At 40.4% G+C, this 19,798-nt stretch overlaps 1 protein-coding gene across 3 annotated transcripts in view; it reads left to right on the plus strand.

Annotated features, from left to right (window-relative positions):
- Window positions 1-19,798, plus strand: part of INTS8 (integrator complex subunit 8) — a 57,282-nt gene that overhangs the window by 31,616 nt on the left and 5,868 nt on the right. The window contains exons 15-23 of one of the 3 annotated variants that reach the window (XM_004047323.5): window positions 2,003-2,204; window positions 4,733-4,854; window positions 10,703-10,887; window positions 11,355-11,388; window positions 12,357-12,413; window positions 12,496-12,557; window positions 16,968-17,086; window positions 18,471-18,574; window positions 19,641-19,691. In XM_004047323.5, the coding sequence (XP_004047371.3) occupies window positions 2,003-2,204; window positions 4,733-4,854; window positions 10,703-10,887; window positions 11,355-11,388; window positions 12,357-12,413; window positions 12,496-12,557; window positions 16,968-17,086; window positions 18,471-18,574; window positions 19,641-19,691 (936 nt within the window). Of the gene's footprint in view, window positions 1-2,002; window positions 2,205-4,732; window positions 4,855-10,702; window positions 10,888-11,354; window positions 11,389-12,356; window positions 12,414-12,495; window positions 12,558-13,911; window positions 14,177-16,967; window positions 17,087-18,470; window positions 18,575-19,640; window positions 19,692-19,798 lie in introns of those variants that run through there. The other 2 variants (XM_055349407.2, XM_063709379.1) reach the window with 2 other exon arrangements.

Here is a 19,798-nt window from a genome sequence, read left to right on the forward strand (position 1 = left end):
CGGGGTGCAGTGGCATGATCATGGCTCACTGCAGCCTCGACTTCCTGGGCTCAAGCAATTCTCCCACCTCAGCCCCCTAAGTAGCTGGAACCACAGGCATGTGCCACCATGCCCAGCTTATTTGAAAGAATTTGTTTTTTTTTTTTTTGCGGAGACAGCATCTCCTTATATTGCCCAGGCTGATCTTAAACTCCTGGGCTCAAACAATCCCTCCACATCAGCCTCCCAAAGTGCTGGCATTACAGGCATGAGCCACTGCACGTGGCTGGAACTTGCTGGAAATAAAAATTTTGGGGCCCTGTCCTAGACCTAATGGATCAAAAATTCTGGGATGGGGCCCAACATCTTTTTAAATAAGCCCTCAAAGTAATTCTGTTGCATGCTAAAGTTGGAGAACTGCTGCTCTAGACCATCATTGTCCAGTGGGAACGTAATGTAGGCCACATATGTAATCTGTAATTTCATAAAAAAGTGTAGTTGATTGAAATGATTTATTTAACTCAGTATGTCTAATTTCAGTGTGTAATCGATATAAAAAGTTGGGATGTTTTGCATTCTTTTGAAAATGTATGTGCTAAGTCTTCAAAATCCACTAAGTATTTTATACTGATAGAATCTCTCAACTTGGACTAGTCACATTTCACATGCTCAGTAGCCACATCTTATCTAGTGGCTGCCATATTAGACAATGCATCATGAGACAATTGTAAGCCATTGAAAAGTTTTAATAGGAGGAATGTAGTTAGCAGCTTTATCTCCTTCTACACCTAACATAACATTTACTGGGCACAGAGACTGTTCTGAAATTTCATATACATTTATTGTTTCATTTATTCACAAAAAGTTTGTGGAAGGTATTATCTCAGTTTTAAAGGTGTTAAATTGTCCAAGGGCACACAGCTAGTAAGTGTCACAAGTGTTACAAGGGATAGAGAGAAGAGAACATATTAGAGAAATATTTAGGAGGTAAAATCTGGAAGCAATTGGCAACTGACGTAATGTGGAAGGCAAGAGAGGGAGAAAGAATTGAGCATGATGCTCAGACTTCCGGTTCGAGAGTCAGAGAACAAGTGGCAATACCAGCAAGTGAATGTGCAGAAACACATTTTTGCAGGGCAGATTGTGAGTTTATTTTTACAATTTTAATTTGAAGCTACAGTTGGAAACAGCCTAAAGCTTGGAGAATGGTCTGGACTGGAGTTACAGATTTGGGAATTACCAAAGATCACCCAGAGAGAATATAAAGAGCGTGAGACCCTAGGGAATGCACTACTGGGTCCAAGAAGTAGTGGTGTGATGGGTGTGAGGACCAGACAAATGTAGAATAGCTAGGGGAAAAGAAAATGTCAAGAAAAGGGCAATACATAGCACTGAGTTGAAGCCCCTAATTCCTGTAAGATAACAGTGTTCAGTAGATTGGACAATTAAAAGATCTTTCGCTTGTGAGAGCTATTTCTTTGTAATGATGGGGGTAGAAGCCAGATTATGGGAGTGAATGAAATATGTGGAGCAATAGAATATAGTCTTTAGAAACATAAGAGATGCATAGGAAAGGACTTGGATCATAGCTGATTTATTTCATTTTATTTGTTAGCCAATTTTATCGTCTAGTACGGTGGTGTGCAAAGATTTTGGAATGTGTAACCCTTGAATGGTGTAAGGTCTAATTCTGAATATGTTGGATGGAGGAGGGTGCTTGTAATAGAATTTACACCTGTGTAATACAGAAGTCTTTGGTTATCTTATAACTTTTATAAAAGTTGCTTAATAATATAAGTATTTTATATTGTTTATTGGATTTTTTAAAATTACAAAGGTATTAAATATTTTTTGGAATAAATCAACAATACAGAGATGAAAATACTATCTAGCCTTACTCCCTGAGAAAAGCAACGTTAACCATTTGAACTAATCCTTCTCCTCTTTGCTCTGTCAACATAAAGGCACACATTTTTTGGCACCAAAGGAAAGGTGACCCAGGCTATTCTTTTTCTTTTCATAGGACTTTTCCCATGCTAAACAGCTCTTTGCTGCTTGTTTGGAGTTGGTAACAGAGTTCTCACCGAAGCTTCGTCAGGTCATGCTGAATGAGATGTTGCTTTTGGATATTCATACACACGAAGCTGGGACAGGGCAGGCAGGAGAGAGACCGCCATCCGACCTTATAAGTAGAGTACGAGGCTATCTGGAAATGAGGCTTCCTGGTAAGACTGGTTCACAAAGACAAATTTCAGAAACTCAGTACTCAGATAATTGTGGGGGAAAATTTAAAAGCAGATTTATTTGAGTTTGTAATCTTTTTTTTTTTTTTTTGAGATGGAGTGTAGCTCTGTCACCCAGGCTGGAGTGTAATGGCGTGATCTCGGCCCACTGCAGTCTCTGCCTCCCGGGTTAAAGTGACTCTCCTGCCTCAGCCTCCTCAGTTGCTGGGATGACAGGAACCCACCGTCATGCCTGGCTAATTTTTGTATTTTTGTAGAGATGGGGTTTCACTATGTTGGCCAGGCTGGTTTTGAACTCCTGACACCTCAGGTGATCCACCCTCCTCGCCCTCCCAAAGTGCTGGGATTAGAGGCATGAGCCACCATGCCCAGCTGAGTTTTTATCATCTTTGAAAAAAGTTATTTCACTCCTAAAACAGAATTTGGGTTTGGTGTTCACTTGAGAACATTGGGAAAAATGAAGGAAACTGTTTGTTTCTGGGATTTCTGTAACAAGGTACCACAAACTGGGTGACTTAAAACAACAGAAATATATTATCTCCCAGTTCTGGAGGCCGGATGTCTGAAGTCAGGATGTCTGCAGGGCTGTGCTGCCCCCAAAGGCTCCAAGAAAGACTCTTTCCTTGCGTCTTCCTAGCTTCTGGTGACCCAGCAATCTTTGGCTTGGGCTGCATTGCTCCAGTCTCTGCTGCTGTCCTCACATGGCCTTCCCCCTGTGTATGTCTGTGTTCTCTTCTTACAGGGACACCAGTCATTGGATCTAAGTTCTGCCCTAATCCAGCTGACTTCATCATAGCTAATTACATCTGCAAAGACTATTTCCAAATAAGGTCACGTTCTCAGGTTCCAGATACACATGAATTTTGGGGGATACTTCTACACACTAGAGAAACTATATTGCAATTTTCAGGTGTTTGAAAGAATCAAAATGTCCTTGAGTGTACAGATTGTAGTTTTATTTCCTTGTTACAGCCATAAAATGCCTTCACACTGATTGCCAGTGGGCTAGAAATTCGCTTGTGGCTACTTTAGGAACAGATCTTGAGTGTTTAATTCTAATTGTAAATGTCTTGCTATGAAAAGGGGCTTACCATATAAATGATCATCTACGACACATATAAATCTTTCTTAGTTAAAGCAGTTTCTTATTTTTCTGCTTTAGAAGTATTTAGAGCAATTAAATCATACTGTACACATTTAATAGTATAAACAGTGGAATTGCATTATAAAAGGAAGGTGATAGTAATGTGTCAGAACAGAAGCAAGTGCTACCGTCTTGAGTCCTATGGGTTAATTTAATTTCTAATTAAAGTCTAATTTCCAGCAGGGGCATGCAGTTGTAGATCATAACTTTTTAGTACCCTATAGAGAGAATGCCTTTGAGCTTTAACACATCAGTGCTCTTAAATATTGTAATGTCTTCATGAGGATTGATCTAATAATATGCTGGCACTAAAGAATGCATGCTGCTGTATACATGTTTACTTTTTAAAAGTGGGAGGTAGGTTTTCCATACATGGTTTTCTAAAATGAGAAAGAATGTTTAAACCCTAATGTTTGTTGAGTGCTAACTACGTGTCAGGCATTGTTCTAAGCTTCAGGTGCATAACTCATTTAGTCCTCATAGCAGCTCTGTGAAGTAGCTACTGTTTCCTTATCCCCATTTTGTAACTAAGAAACCGAGGTGCAGAGAGGTTGAGGAATTTGCCCACAGTCACACAGGAAGAGACAGAACTATGACTTACTCCAGCCCAGCTTCAAAGCCTGTGCTCTCTTTGAAATGGGTGAAAGTTCCTTTAAATCATTAGTCTCTTTGTGCTACCTTTTTGGCTGAACAGTTTGTAGTTCACATCACTTTTTTGGGGATAGGGAGGGTAAAGGACTGATAGCTCTGCATATAATTTTTGTAAACTCCTAACTTATTAAATGTTCAGCAACTTGTCCTATAGCTTGTGCTTATAAACAGTGTTTAAAATAAGAAGGAGGCTGGGCATGGTGGCTCACGCCTTTAATCCCAGCACTTTGGGAGGCCGAGGCGGGCAGATCGCTGGAGTCCAGGAGTTCGAGACCAGCCTGGACAACATAGTGAGACCCCATCTCTACAAAAATGCAAAAATTAGCCAGGTGTGGTAGCATTAGCCAGGTGTGGTGGGACCTGTGGTCCCGGCTACTTGGGGAGGTTGAGGTGGAAGGATCGCTTGAGCCTGGGAGCTCAAGGCTGCAGTGAACCATAATCACACCACTGCACTCTATCCTGGGTGACAGAGTGAGACCCTGTCTCTACAAAATTTTATTTTTGAGACAAGGTCTCACTCTGTTGCCCAGGCTGGTCTCGAACTCCTGGCCTCAAGTGATCCTCCTGCCTTGGCCTCCCAAAGTGTTGGGATTACAGGTGTGAGCCACCATACCCGTCCTGTTTTTTATTCAATTGAAATCTGAGCAAGTATTTGCTTTGTTCCTATTTTAATGTTGTGATGGTAATTCCACCTGTTTTCTTCTTTGCTTTTTAGATATTCCTCTTCGTCAAGTTATAGCTGAGGAATGTGTTGCCTTTATGTTAAACTGGAGAGAAAATGAATACCTTACACTCCAAGTTCCTGCATTTTTGCTTCAGAGTAATCCATATGTAAAGGTAGTTAATGTTTAAATAAAAGGATTGTTAGGATGGTATTATTATACTTGTTTCTTTAACTTTATACTACTTTGGGAACTTGTCTAATTTCTGTGATACAAATGATTGGACAAATGCTTGTTGATTTGTAGTTAAAGGATAGTTTTTGATAATTCATGCACTTGACCTTGTTCTAATATTTCTTTCTAATGCCCTGTAATTCATGAGCATGTAGTCACAGATTATTTAGTTAACAGATAACACATTGGTGTAATCCTAAGTAATGAGAGATTCGCTTTCTTTGCTTTGGTTGCTCTAATCACACTCTAGAACTGATGGAGTCCGTCAGGGATGCACTTCTCCTTGTTTCCATTTTAACACTTTATTCTTCTTTAGAATTTTATCCTTCTAAGTTTGCTATGTCTGAATCTCCAATAGGTTTGCTATTAGTAATTATTCCCCTAGTGAAAGAATTTATTCAGTAAATTGGCAGTAAGTTATTTTGTTGTCTTAATTATATCCTTTGCAACCTAAAATGCTTCTGAGTACAGAAAATATCAAAACTAATAAGAAACTGGAGGTTTTTTCTAAGATTATATCTTTCATGTGTTAATATTATACACACTCTGAGTAAGTAGTGGGTTTTTCTCACTTTCTGGTTTTACAGTTAAAAAAAAACAAAGTAGGCTGGGCGCGGTGGCTCACGCCTGTAATCCCAGCACTTTGGGAGGCCAAGACGTGCGGATCACAAGGTCAGGAGTTCGAGACCAGCCTGGCCAATATGGTGAAACCCTGTCTCTACGAAAAATACAAAAATTAGCCAGGTGTGGTGGCAGGTGCCTGTAGTCCTAGCTACTCAGGAGGCTGAGGCAGGAGAATCGCTTGAACCCAGGAGGCAGAGTTTGCGTGAGCTGAGATGGTGCCATTGCACTCCAGCCTGGGCAACAAGAGCGAAACTCTACCTCAAAAAAAAAAAAACCCAAAAAACAAAGTAAAACATGTAGTGATTTAACATTATAAGTCCCTGTTTCCTTTTTGGGTATATTTGGTGCTTCAGATTTTCCCATTATTTTTAATTGTTCCTATTACCTTTTGTTATTCTTTGTCCCAACTTGTCTTTGGTAATACAAAATCCTTTAAATCGGCTGGGTGCAGTGGCTCACGCCTGCAATCCCAGCACTTTGGGAGGCCGAGACGGGCAGATCACGAGGTCAGGAGATCGAGACCATCCTGGCTAACAAGGTGAAACCCCGTCCTTACTAAAAATACAAAAAAAAATTAGCTGGGCGTAATGGCGGGCGCCTGTAGTCCCAGCTACTCGGGAGGCTGAGGCAGGAGAATGGCGTGAACCCGGGAGGCGGAGCTTGCAGTGAGCCGAGATGGCGCCACTGCACTCCAGCCTGGGCGACAGAGCGAGACTCTGTCTCAAAAAAAAAAAAATCCTTTAAATCTGTGTTTATCTGGGAACTCTTGTAAAACTGTGCCACTTTGTAACATTTGTGTTTGGTTACTTGTTTCTTCCTTCATGTTTCATGTATGTCCTTTTAAAAACTGAGCTCATTTCATTTTAACCCTTTCAGGATTTATTGAGAGTTTATTGATTTCTTCAGTTTTTCCCCCCTTTTTGTAATTTTTTTTTTTTTTTGAGACGGAGTCTCGCTCTGTCGCCCAGGCTGGAGTGCAGTGGCGCGATCTCGGCTCACCGCCAGCTCCGCCTCCCGGGTTCACGCCATTCTCCTGCCTCAGCCTCCCGAGTAGCTGGGACTACAGGCGCCCACCGCCATGCCCGGCTAATTTTTTGTATTTTTAGTGGTGACGGGGTTTCACCGTGTTAGCCAGGATGGTCTCCATCTCCTGACCTCGTGATCTGCCCGCCTTGGCCTCCCAAAGTGCTGGGATTACAGGCGTGAGCCATCGAGCCCGGCCCTTTTTTTTGAGACGGAGTTTCGCTCTTGTTGCCCAGGCTGGCGTGCAATGGCACGATCTCGGCTCACTGCAACCTCCGCCTCCTGGATTCAAGCAGTTCTCCTGCCTCAGCCCCACGAGTAGCTGGGATTACAGGCACGCACCACCACGCCTGGCTAATTTTGTATTTTTAGTAGAGATGAGGTTTCTCCATGTTAGTCAGGCGGGTCTCAACTCCCGACCTCAGGTGATCAGCCCACCTCGGCCACCCAAAGTCCTGGGATTACAGGCGTGAGCCACCGCGCCCGGCCTGGCTCTTTTTGTTATCTTTACACTTGCTCGTGAAAACTGCCATACTTGAATTACCCTTTTCTTTGAAATTTCAGACATTGAATCATATCTGTCTCTTCTTTTTTTTTGGAGACTGAGTCCCCCTCTGTGGCCCAGGCTGGAGTGCACTGGCACAATCTCGGCTCATTGCAACCTCTACCTCCCAGTTTCAACCCATTCTTGTGCCTCAGCCTCCCAAGTAGCTGGGATTACAGGCATGCACCACCACACCCGGGTAGTTTTTTTTTGTTTTGTATTTTTAATAGAGACGGGGTTTTGCCATGGCAGGTCTAGAACTCCTGACCTCAGGTGATTCCCCCGCCTGGGCCTCCCAAAGTGCTGGGATTACAGGCATAAGCCACCGCGCCCGACCTGAATCATTTCTATCTCTTTAGTGAACTTTCTGGCATGTGAGTTCTTAATATATTGGGCACTTGTCTCATTATGGACACCAGTATTTTCTTAGCCTTTAAGAAAATCAGATGAGGGAACCGTTGTGTTCCAAGGTTACTGTCATTTACACTTAGAATCATAGCTTGTCACTGAGTGCAAAGACAGCATAGTAACTCTTCTCTTTACCTCTGGCAGTGAATTCTGTGGAGCTGTGCACCAGGAGAGATAGGCATGTGTTTGTGTAATGAATGCTTGAGGGTCTGCAATGTGTAAGGACACAGGAAATTGTTTTGTTGGTTGCCTAACTCTGGGAGAGGCTGTCTCACTGCTTCCTGCAGTTCCCCTGATCTGGTCCAAAAGGAGGAAGGATGTGTGGTGACTTTGTGAAAGAATTGTCACTTAGATGTCTCTTCATATGTCATCTGGTGGTTAGGGTTTTGTGTGCCACCTTCCATACATAATTGGCCTCTCACTGCCTTGTTAATGTCAAGGAAAAAGGAATTAGAGAAAGAAGTTTAGAATGAGGGATTGTGTTTTGAAAAAAATACAATCTGAATCAGTTTCCACACTTCCAATCTGGTGTCGAATGCACCACACACACACACGCACACACGTGTAGGAAAAAGTCTGAAAGGATATTAACAGCCATTATCTCTAGATAATGGGAAATTTGGTGATTTTAATGTTTTCTATTCTGTTACATAGGAACATATTTTCCTACTCATATATTACGTAATCACAAATAGGAACAGAAAATTCTTAAGCGTGTCACTAAAATATACCCTTTTGAAATAATATAAAACTGTCTAGTCTGCCCCTTGGATCAGAGTGGGTGGCAGTGTCACATAATGGAAAGGGCACAGGTTATAGGCACTTGGATGATAAGAACCTAGGTAGTAGTGGGGGGGTTGGCAGCCACAGTGGTGCTAGTATAGGCTAAAACCTTAGGTTGTTCATGTGGCCTACCAGGCTTCTTAAGGTGTGCATGCTTCTCCTCCTCCAGGTGCAGTTCCCCTGCCCCTTGGCGTTCCAGCCCTGTGCTGGCAGCACCAGCATGCCCACGCCATGTTTCCATTCTGCACCTGTGCACACGCTGTTTGTCACATTAGCCAGGATGTCCTTTCCAGCTTTGCGTGTTTGTGTGATTTCTCTGATGCTTTCCCATATTCTTTTCTCTGTAAATGAGTAAATCACTTCCTCTTCCTGCTTCCTTTGTACTGTTGTACTGATCCTGCTACTGTTGTACTGTTGACTTATTTCTTTTGTTGTGTTTATGCTGAATAGTAAGTTATTTATCCACTTGTCTTCTCTATAAGACAATGAACTGCTTCAGGGCAGTTAATTTTTATGTTGTGCTTTCCATGATGCCCACCACATAGTAGGTGTTTGTGGAATTCAATTGATTTGAGGCCTTAGACTTTGAAAATTTTTTAAATTAAATTTATGTAATAAATTCAGTGACCTTAAAGCATATGATCCCTGACAACAGAAGATGAATTTGAGCTAAGAGCTACAGTAGCCCTGGCATTACACTGCAGTGAATAGCTGCATGTATTGTGATTCCATTTGTCAGAGAAGAGTATTTTAGGTAAGCTTGCAGGATGAAATATCCTGCTAGGCCATTTGGTCCATGTCTATTCACCTAGTATAGGTAGGGTTTTTATGTTATTCTCACGAGCTTCGGAAAGCCACAGTACTCTTGTTAATTTTCTTAGGCATGATCACAGAGTTGTGGTTATGAAGAAGAATGTCGTCGTCCTTAGAAGATGTATGTGGAAGTATTTAGGGATGAAATATTGTGTCTAACTTAGTTTAATATGGTTTAACAAAACAATTTATGTAGATATATAAAGCAAACATGGCAGAATAGTCACAATGTGTCAGGTATTTATTGAACTTTTTTTTTATTTTTCTGTTTGAAATTTTTCATAACAAAAAAATGTAGAGAAAAACCACCAATTTTTGTCCTTGTCACAATCTTGCCACCTCCTTAAAAAAGCCGCCTTAAGCAGTAGGGACCCCTAGAAAATTGTCTAGGTCCATTTTAAGTAGAAACCAGGGGTTCCTGATGGATTTGAAATTATCCTTGCTACTGCACCCTCTACAAGAGCCATGGAGTATAAAAGTTAATATGAACAAGGATAAAGGGGCCCAGTTCTGAATTTGGCCAGATGCTGTGGCTCACGCCTGTAATCTCAGCACTTTGGGAGGCCGAGGCGGATAGATCACTTGAGGCCAGGAGTTCGAGACCAGCCTGGCCAACATGGTGAAACCCTGTCTCTACTAAAAATACAGAAATTAGCCGGGCATGGTGACACATGCCTGTAATTCCAGCTACTCAGGAGGCTGAGGCACAAGAATCGTTTGAGCCTGGGAGGCGGAGGTTGCAGTGAGCCAAGATTATACCACTGCATTCCAGCCTGGGTGCAGAGCAAGACCCTGCCTCCAAAAAGAAAAGAAAAGAAATTCTGAATTTATTGTAAGTCAATCTTTCCCTGTCTTTTGCTTTTAGCTTTTCCACTCTTTATTTCTGGGTCCTCCCTACATCTTAGGTCATTGAGGCTGCTTTTATTCATACCAGTCACTTTGTGTAACCTGTCCTGCCTTAATTCTACCTCCTCAGATGAGCAGTAGCTCCATTCCCAGTTGCTACCAATTTTCTTAGAGAAAAATTGCTTTAAATCTGTATCCCTTAATTCTGCCAACTTCAGTTTCCTTATTCCTTTCCTTATTTTTTTCGTTGAAACAATTTTTTTTTTTAGTGATTAAAAGTTGTATGTGTGTGTATGTGCACGAGGGAGAGAGAGAAATCTGAGCACTATTTTAATCTCACCCCCTGGGCTTTTATTACAGTTAACATGTTGGTGTATGCCTTCCATTACACTTTCTTTTTCCCTATGTAACGTGGGATCATACTATGTGTATTTAGCAACTCGTTTTTTTTTCCACTTAATAAATCACCTATCTCTTTGCGTTGTCTCATTTTCGTTTTCATTAGACTATAATTGTTCAGAGACAAAGTTCGTATGCTCGAACCAGAGGATCTTTCTCAGATTCAGATCTGTCAGTACGCAATGAGCCCTAAATTCCTCAAAGGTTGTACAGAATGCACAGCATAAAATAACTGTGCTCAGTATGTTTGGACAGTCATTCCATCTTTCCTCCAGTGTGCCTTGATAATAGAACTAATGTGCACAACATTACAGATTATCTTTTGTGTATTTTGTTTTTCATGTTATAGCTTGGACAGCTTTTAGCAGCTACATGCAAAGAACTTCCAGGCCCTAAAGAAAGTAGACGGACTGCCAAAGACCTCTGGGAAGTTGTTGTTCAAATCTGTAGTGTGTCCAGTCAGCACAAACGAGGAAATGATGGCAGAGTTAGTTTAATAAAACAGAGGGAATCTACGTTAGGTATCATGTATCGGTATGTATTGGTATGTTTCTATCAGTTGTGTTTGAGTTCTTAATATTTATCCTATTTATACTATTAACCTATTAAAGGTTGATTTCAAGAACATCAGCTTTTATTCTGTATATCATAAAGTTGGACAATCTTACGAGTTCTGTAGTACTCACCTGTGATGAACCTGTCTGCCTTGGCCACCTTTGGAAAGATCTTTTGTTTATATGTCATTTTAAGAAACTATTAATCATTTAATCAACTGGAATTCAAAATCAGTAGTATTTAAGGTTGGATAGTATTGAAGACTTCACATGTGATTAAAACAGGGAAGAAATGTTATTAGGTTAGTATAACAATAGAATATTACATTCCTTTTCACACTTGCAGAATTGGAGCATTAAGAATAAACCTTCACCTATAATTTACTTTCTTGATTTTATTTTTTATTTATAATATTAAATGTGTATTCAAAAATTTTTGTTTTGTAGGAGTGAACTGCTTTCTTTTATCAAAAAATTACGAGTAAGTTTTATTAAAAATTGCTCTAATTACTATTGCTGGTTTTTGTAGAATATGACTAAAAATTATTGGGTACTTCAAATACTGACTAAATTATTATTTGTTTTTTAATTTTTTTTAAGGGACAGGGTCTTGATCTGTCACCCAAGCTGGAGTGCTGAGGTGTGATTGTAACTCACTGCATCTTCTAATTCTTGAGGTTAAGCAGTCCTCCTGCCTCAGCTTTCTGAGGAACTGGGACTACAGGCACATGTAACCATGCCCAGCTAATTTTTTATAGAGATGAGGTCTCCCCTTGTTGCCCAGGCTAGTTTCTAACTCCTGGTCTCAAATTATCATCCCTTCTTGGCCCCTCACAGTGCTGGGATTACAGGTGTTAGCCACCTTGCCTGGCCTCTGGTTAAATTATTAAAGTGACCTGTTAATGTGCTTTTCTTCAGTGATCATTATTGGTGGGTGGGATATTCTGATTGGAAAAGTTTGTTTTGCATTTACTTTACCATGTTTTAGTGAACGGAGCAGGTATTTCTTTAAATTGTAAAGAAGTCTTCATAATAGGGGCTAGATGTGTGAAGCCTGGCTTTAGTTTTTGCTTAGTAGGATCAATTTCGTATTTATTTATTGGACATAACCTAGGTTTCACTCTTTGAACATTATTTTAAGGGATAAAAAGTTACTTGAGAGTCATGTGAGGAGTTGAGCGTGGAGATAGCACCATAAGCCAAACATTTATGCTAATTTTATGTAAATTATGTGCTATGGTCCACGCCCCGCCCCCACATGCGATTAAAAAGTTGATTTTTAGTGTGCTAAAGCACATGCTAAAACAGATGCTAAATTTTAAAAAGGCAAGCGTCTTTTAAAATGCTTGATGTCTGTGAGGTTGACAGGAGAAATATTAAATAAATAAATATACATACACACATATATACATACACACATATAAGGATTCTGTGTTTTCTTTCTCATAGGAACCACTTGTTTTGACTATTATTTTATCACTCTTTGTGAAACTTCACAATGTTCGGGTAAGTATTTCATCATTTCATTTAGAAAAATTTAAAAGAAATTTCTTTGTAAATCACACCTTTTTTCTTTTTCTTTTTAAAGGAGGACATTGTGAATGATATTACAGCTGAACACATTTCTATTTGGCCATCTTCCATTCCCAAGTAAGTAGTGGTATAGCTTTTATTTTATTAATTGAGTTATGTATTTGGAAACCATTCTGACTAGTATAGATACCCTTAGATAATTTTATTAAAGGGCCAGAAGTCTAAGATTCTACAGTCTTTGTGTTTCTCTATTATGATAATGATAATTATCTTCCTATAAATTGTGGATAAGGCATAACCCTTTTTTTTTTTTTTTTTTTTGAGGCAGAGTCTCACTCTGTTGCCCAGGCTGGAATGCAGTGGTACAATCTCTGCTCACTGCAATCTCTGCCTCTTGGGTTCAAGCGATTCCCATGCCTCAGCCTCGCAAATAGCTGGGATTACAGGCACCCGCCACCACGCCTGGCTAATTTTTGTATTTTTAGTAGACACATGGTTTTGCCATGTTGGCCAGGCTGGTCTCGAACTCCTGACCTCAAGTGATCTGCCCACCTCAGCCTCCCAAAGTGCTGGGATTACAGGCAGGAGCTACCACACCTGGCCCAGCATAACTCTTAAGTAGGAGTTAAGATTTATCAGCCTTGGAACAGAAGATATAAGTGGTCCTGATTGTCAGTAGAATTGGAAAATTGGGGCCAATGAAAGAATGACTTTCTATCAGGTTTCCAGCATCTTATTTCTTTTACAAGAATCCATTCGAAAGTGATTTCTTTTTTCATAATTTTTTGTATGTCTCATCTAATGCTGCAGTTATCAAAAGGCTCCCAATCTCTTTTAGTTGCTGTAGGAACTAAACTAAACTTCTTTAATTACTTTGAGAAATATTCCCTTTTGCATGCACTACCTGAGAATCACAGTAAGATGATGGGGACTTGTTTTAGGGGAGGAAAAAGGGTTCATTTACTTGAAGAAATCATGTACATTTTTCTTTTCCCACACATAGCACTTCTCATGTAGGGGAATCAACTTATTTCCTCACAGATGTTTTTCCTCCCTGCCCTCCCTCTCAGTCTTCTTAGTTTGTGCTTGTCCAAGCCTTATGTTATTACTCTTAGTGGCATCTTTGAAGAAGAAAAGATTTCGGTACATAGACAAGCTGATAATAGAATAATAGTAAAGAATTTGTTTCCATCTCAATCTTAGAGATTGGAAAAGCTCTCTGTCTCATCCAGGGATTTGGAGGGTCAGAGCAGGTGAGTGCCCCTGCCCTCCACTTACTGAGGCTTGTTTCCCAAGAGAGCACCATGCCGCATGAAGCACATGTGCATGCTCCACAGCATTTCAACTGCAGAGTCCGTCATCCTGTGTTCCTGATTTTTATATAAAATCTGTTGTTAGATACCAATTCAAGAATCAGGTAGAGACAGTTTTTCTTTTCTTTTCTTTTCTCTTTTCTTTTCTTTTTTTTTAGACATCGCGTTGCTTTGTTGCCCAGGCTGGAGTGCAGTGGTGAAGTCTCAGCTCACTGCAACCTATGCCTGCAAGGTTCAAGCGATTCTCATGCCTCAGCCTCCCAAGTATCTGGGATTACAGGTGCATGCCACCACCCCCAGCTATTTATTTGTATTTTTAGTAGAGACGAGGTTTCACCCTGTTTCCCAGGCTGGTCTTGAACCCCTAGCCTCTAGAGATCCGCCCACCTTGGCTTCCTGGAGCTCTGGAATTATAGGCGTGAGCCACCATGCCCACCCAGTTTTGGATTTTTTTTTTTTTTTTTTTTGAGGCAGAGTTTTGCTTTTGTTGCCCAGGCTGGAGTGCAGTGGCGCAATCTCAGCTCTCCACAACCTCTGCCTCCCCGGTTCAAGCGTTTCTCCTGCCTCAGGCTCCCGAGTACCTGGGTGGCACCGAGTGCCACCACACTCGGTGAATTTTGTATTTTTAGTAGAGATGGGTTTCTTCATGTTGGTCAGGCTGGTCCCAAACTCCTGACCTCAGGTGATCTGCACACCTCAGCCTCCCAAAGTGCTAGGATTACAGGCATGAGCCACCACGGCCAGCCCAGTTTTGCATTTTTTAATTGGTGGTTTCAGTGGTTGTGTTTTTGTTTTTTGGGGGTTTTTTTGAGACAAAGTCTCACTCTATGTCACCCAAGCTGGAGTGCAATGGTACGATCTCGGCTTACTGCAACCTCCACCTTCCAGGTTTGAGCAATTACTACAGGCATGTGCCACCACACCTGGCTAATTTTTATTTTTATTTATTTATTTACTTATTTTTATTTTTTGAGACGGAGTCTCGCTCTGTTGCCCAGGCTGGAGTGCAGTGGCATGATCTCAGCTCACTGCAACCTCCGCCTCCCGGGTTCAAGCAATTCTCCTGCTTCAGCCTCCTGAGTAGCTGGTATTACAGGCACATGCCACCACACACAGCTAATTTTTGTATTTTTAGTAGAGATGAGGTTTCACCATGTTGGTCAGGCTGGTCTCAAACTCCTGACCTTGTGATCTGCCTGCCTCGGCCTCCCAAAGTGCTGGGATTACAGGCATGAGCCACTGCGCCCCACCTAATGGTTGTGTTTTTTAGCCTCTGTAGTATTACCTCTGTGGCCTAAGTTTAGACTGTAATGATTGGTTTCCAGCGTGTTTATAAATGAGGCAAAAAAAATTGTTTACCCTAGGGGCTCTGGGTCAGACTCACGGGGTTTGAGCCCCAGCCTTTTCACTTAGAGGTATATGACCTTCAATAAGTTGGTTTCTGTGCCATGTTCCCCATCTCTAAAATAGTACCTGCCTAAGAATTGTGAGGATGAAATAATATATTTTTATTTATTTCTTTTTTTTTTTGAGATGGAGTCTTGCTATGTCACCCAGGCTGGAGTGCAGTAGCGCAATCTCGGCTCACTGCAAGCTCTGCCTCCCGGGTTCATGCCATTCTCCTGCCTCAGCCTCCCAAAGTACTGGTATTACAGGCGTGAGCCACCGCACCTGGCCTGAAATAATACATTTTCTAAGCTAGATATTTAGAATAAAGACTGGTACATAGTAGGCTTAACTATTATCTTCATGATGAAAATACTTTAAATTGACCCAGAGAAAACAAAATATGACTAAATGTTTGACTAGAGAAAAGTATTTCTCCTGAGTGGGACTCTATTGATTCCAAGAATAGTGGGAATGGCACTGGATTGAAGATTACGTTTTTAAAACCAACTGCTTGATATATAGAATTCTTAACACTTGTAACATTTTGTAAATATCTGTAAAATTGTAAGCCAATCTAACTTATATAACTATTTAAATTTAAATAAATAATGGACTGTTTGCTAATAATCCCACAATTCGTTTTCCACTGTCCTGGGCTCTGGTGAGTTAGGGTAAACTGTAACCCCTCAGGGCAACAGAAGTACCTTGTCTAAATTCACCTTGTAAATGATAGAGCCATGTGTCTGAATCCACAGCCTGTATTCTCTACCCTCGTGCTTTACTGTTCTTAGGAGGTGAGAGCAGTTAGCAGTTTTTTGGGTGCCGGCCTCGCTTTTCTCTTCACAGTTCCATCTTCTGACTCTGTACCTGAAGGTGTCCCCATTTAGCCAGGCTCACAGTACTCTTTTCTTGATTCTTGGGGGCTGCCAGATGCACTGATGTGATATACTTGGACATCCAGCCCCTGACCCCATTAGGCCCCTGAAGCATCTCGAGGGGAGTCAGTAACTCTTGCAAGAAGGCTTAAGGTGGATGTAAGGCCACAACGCAACATTGTCAGTGTCTGAGTCCTTGATTTTTATGTAACTTCTCATAGATAACAGAACTTAAAAATCATTTGGGGGCCAGGTGTGGTGGCTCAGGACTGTAATCCCCAGCACCAGGAGGCTGAGATGGGCAGATTGGCTGAGGCCAGGAGTTTGAGACCAGCCTGGCCAACATGGTGAAACCCCGTCTCTACTAAAAACACACACACACACAAAAATTAGCTGGGTGTGGTGGTGAGCGCCTGTAATCCCAGCTACTCAGGAGGCCGAGGCAGAGGAATCACTTGAATCCGGGAGGCGGAGGTTGCAGTGAGCTGAGATCACGCCACCGCACTCCAACCTGGGCGACAGAGTGAGACTCTGTCTCAAAAAAAAAAAAAAGATAATAATAATTTGGGGAAATTTTATGAGTCTCTTTTGTTGCCCATAAATTGTGCTAAAAGCAGAGGTAAGGGTTTTATCTTACTACTTCTGTATGCTTTAAACATTTGTAAAAGAGGCAAATACACTTTCTTGGTGCAGCCTTGTCTACCTTTGACATTTTGAAGAAAAGAGAACAAAAATCAGATTGTTTTCAACCCCTCATAAAAAGTTAGCCCATCACACTTTCTTAGACTTAGTTGTGTTGATGGTTCTTATAATACATTTACTCCTAGTATTTAGCATTATATTTATGTTCACCTAAACCTTGGCTGAGTTTTTGTTTTTAATAAATACATGCATGGAATTTAAAGTTGACTTTTAAAATAGAGATTAATGTTGTGTGTCTTTCCTTTTAGCCTCCAGTCTGTGGACTTTGAAGCTGTGGCAATCACAGTGAAAGAGCTAGTTCGATATACACTCAGTATAAATCCAAATAACCATTCTTGGTTAATTATCCAGGCAGATATTTACTTTGGTAAGTGAGATGTTTAGTTGCTTTGTGTTTTGTTTTTATAGCACTTTTTGAAGTGAAAGTAAATATATAACCTATTTTATTTCAATACTTGTTAAGTTTTGTTGAGATTTACTTGTCTTTAGTAAAATTAAAGCAGTAAAAGTATTTGTACTTTTTTTTAGTGTAGAACCTTTGGTTCAGATGCTTTTAACTTTACGTTGACTACCTTTATTCTCTTTTTCAAAAAAACAGTGAATTTTTTTGTGTGTGTGTGATGGAGTCTTGTTCTGTTGCCCAGGCTGGAGTGAAGTGGCACGATCTTGGCTCACTGCAAACTCCACCTCCCAGGTTCAAGCGATTCTCCTGCCTCAGCCTCCCAAGTAGCTGGGATTATAGGCACCCACCACCACACCTGGCTAATTTTTGTATTTTTAGTAGATATGGGTTTTCGCCATGTTGGCCAGGCTGATCTTGAACTCCTGACCTCAGGTGATCTGCCCGCCTCGGCCTCCCAAATTGTTAGGATTACAGGCGTGAGCCCCTGCGCCCAGCATGAATTTTTTAAATCTAATTAATTGGTAAAACATCTTTAAGGAGAATGAGGTTTTCTTTTTATAATGCTGTTTAGAGATTCTAAAATCTCTGCAGGTACAGTTGATCATTATTTTTATTCTTGGAGATAGATCCTAACTCTCCCCATTACTCCTCTGCTGGGTTATATGTGATAAGGTTTTCCCACTTGATACGAAACTTTCAATGCTTCTATTACTCTACAGATCAAATAAAATTTCTGACTAGAATCATTTCAGAATCTGTGTTTTAGGAGTTGGTTTTTAATTTTTAAGGTTTTTTCCTATCATGCTTGTTTCCTAATGAGTTGAATTTTTTAAAGGGAAAGTTCAAGATACGAAGATAAAAGGGATAGTGTGCTGAACACCCATGGGTCTACCACCCAGCTACTAATTAACAGTAATTAGCTCATGGCCAGTCTTGTTTCACGTGTTCCCTTTCCCACATCATTCCTCTCTCCTCTGGATTATTTTGATGCAAATACTGATTTTAATGCTCATTTCCACCCCAGCCCCCAAAAGAAGCTATCAGGCTCTCAATATCTATCAAGTTCAAGATATCAGCTTGATAGCTGTCGATTTCTTGATATACCGATTCTGAACTACTTCACAAAATTATAATTTGTTTCTCGTTTGGACATTTGGGAAATAAAATCTCCAGATACTAAATTCTGTACTAGGACATTTGGCAAGAAATACGAACTAACATTTTATTTCTAGTTCTGTGGTTTGAATCTGCTTTTGTTAACTTAAGAAGTTACACCTGACTCTTTACAAAGGAATCCCTGTTTTTCAACTGTTACCTCTAATGCTTTATGTCTGTTTTTCTGTTTCAGCAACGAATCAGTATTCAGCAGCTCTTCACTATTACCTCCAGGCAGGAGCTGTGTGTTCTGACTTCTTTAACAAGGCTGTGCCCCCTGATGTTTATACAGACCAGGTGAATTGTTTTCATGGGCTGGCTGGCTTCTTGCCTACCTGTATATGTTCTTCCTGGGCCCCCTTTTGGCCGAACTTACCAAAAGGGGTAATGTGATCGTAAGTCCCAGGTTCATGGCTCTAGAACACATTGCTCTGTGTATTTTCATTGTCCTTATTTCTAGCACCTATTGCTGTCTTGATTCCCCCAAAACACCTCAAATTCAACTTGTCCAAACTGATTTGTGTCTGTCTTTACCATAAAGTAATAAACTCCTAATACACTCCTAATAAATTCACCTGTCCTTTCAAAAACAAAAACAAAAAACCTGCAAAATACCAAACATTTTTGTTTAACCATTTGAGTTGTTCAAGCCCAAACCCTGACTATCATTTTTGGCTTTTTTCTTTACTGACCCTCCTGCCACCATCCAGTTAGCTCTCACATCTTATGGATTCTATCTCCTAAATCCCTATTTTTTTTTCCTAATTTCTTTGGTATATATTTAAGATATACAGAATAATGTTTTAATATACATAGTGAGATGACTACTACAGTCAAAAAAACATATCCATTGCCGTCGTTAGTTACCCATTTTTTGTGATAAGAGCACCTAAAATCTACTCTCAGCAATTTTTGAGTATACATTACGGTATAATGAATTCTAGTCCTCATACTGTATATCAGCTTGCTAGACTTTTTCTATCTAATTGCAAATTTGTGCCATTTGACCTACTTCTTCCCATTTCCTCCCCATTCCTGCACCTGGTGTCAAATTTTGTCCGTGTTTTTTTGATATGCGTTGCCATTTCCTCTGATGTAGGCTACCAGTACCATAACTTAAATGATATTTAAAAAATACTTATAATGGCTTTCAAAATAAGATTGAACATTTATTAGATTTTTGGTTTATTTTTTACAGCACTTTTAAGTTCACAGCAAAATTGAATAAAAGGTACAGAGTTCCCATATATCCCCCGTTCCTCCACACACAGCTTCCTCTTTTGACATCCCATACCAGAGTGGCACATTTGTTAGAATCCATGTTAGCTGGTTTTTGAAAATAATGAGAATTTTGCTTTTGTAGGTAATAAAACGAATGATAAAATGTTGTTCTTTGCTGAATTGCCACACACAGGTTAGTTTATAATATTATGAAGTTGTTTTATTTTTACATATGTTAGAGTTTATAATAAATATAAAGCATTGAACTGGAAATTAGCTTTTATTTTCCATATCAAAATC

This window comes from Gorilla gorilla, chromosome 7 (assembly GCF_029281585.2).
Source record: "Gorilla gorilla gorilla isolate KB3781 chromosome 7, NHGRI_mGorGor1-v2.1_pri, whole genome shotgun sequence".
Lineage (NCBI taxonomy): Eukaryota > Metazoa > Chordata > Mammalia > Primates > Hominidae > Gorilla > Gorilla gorilla.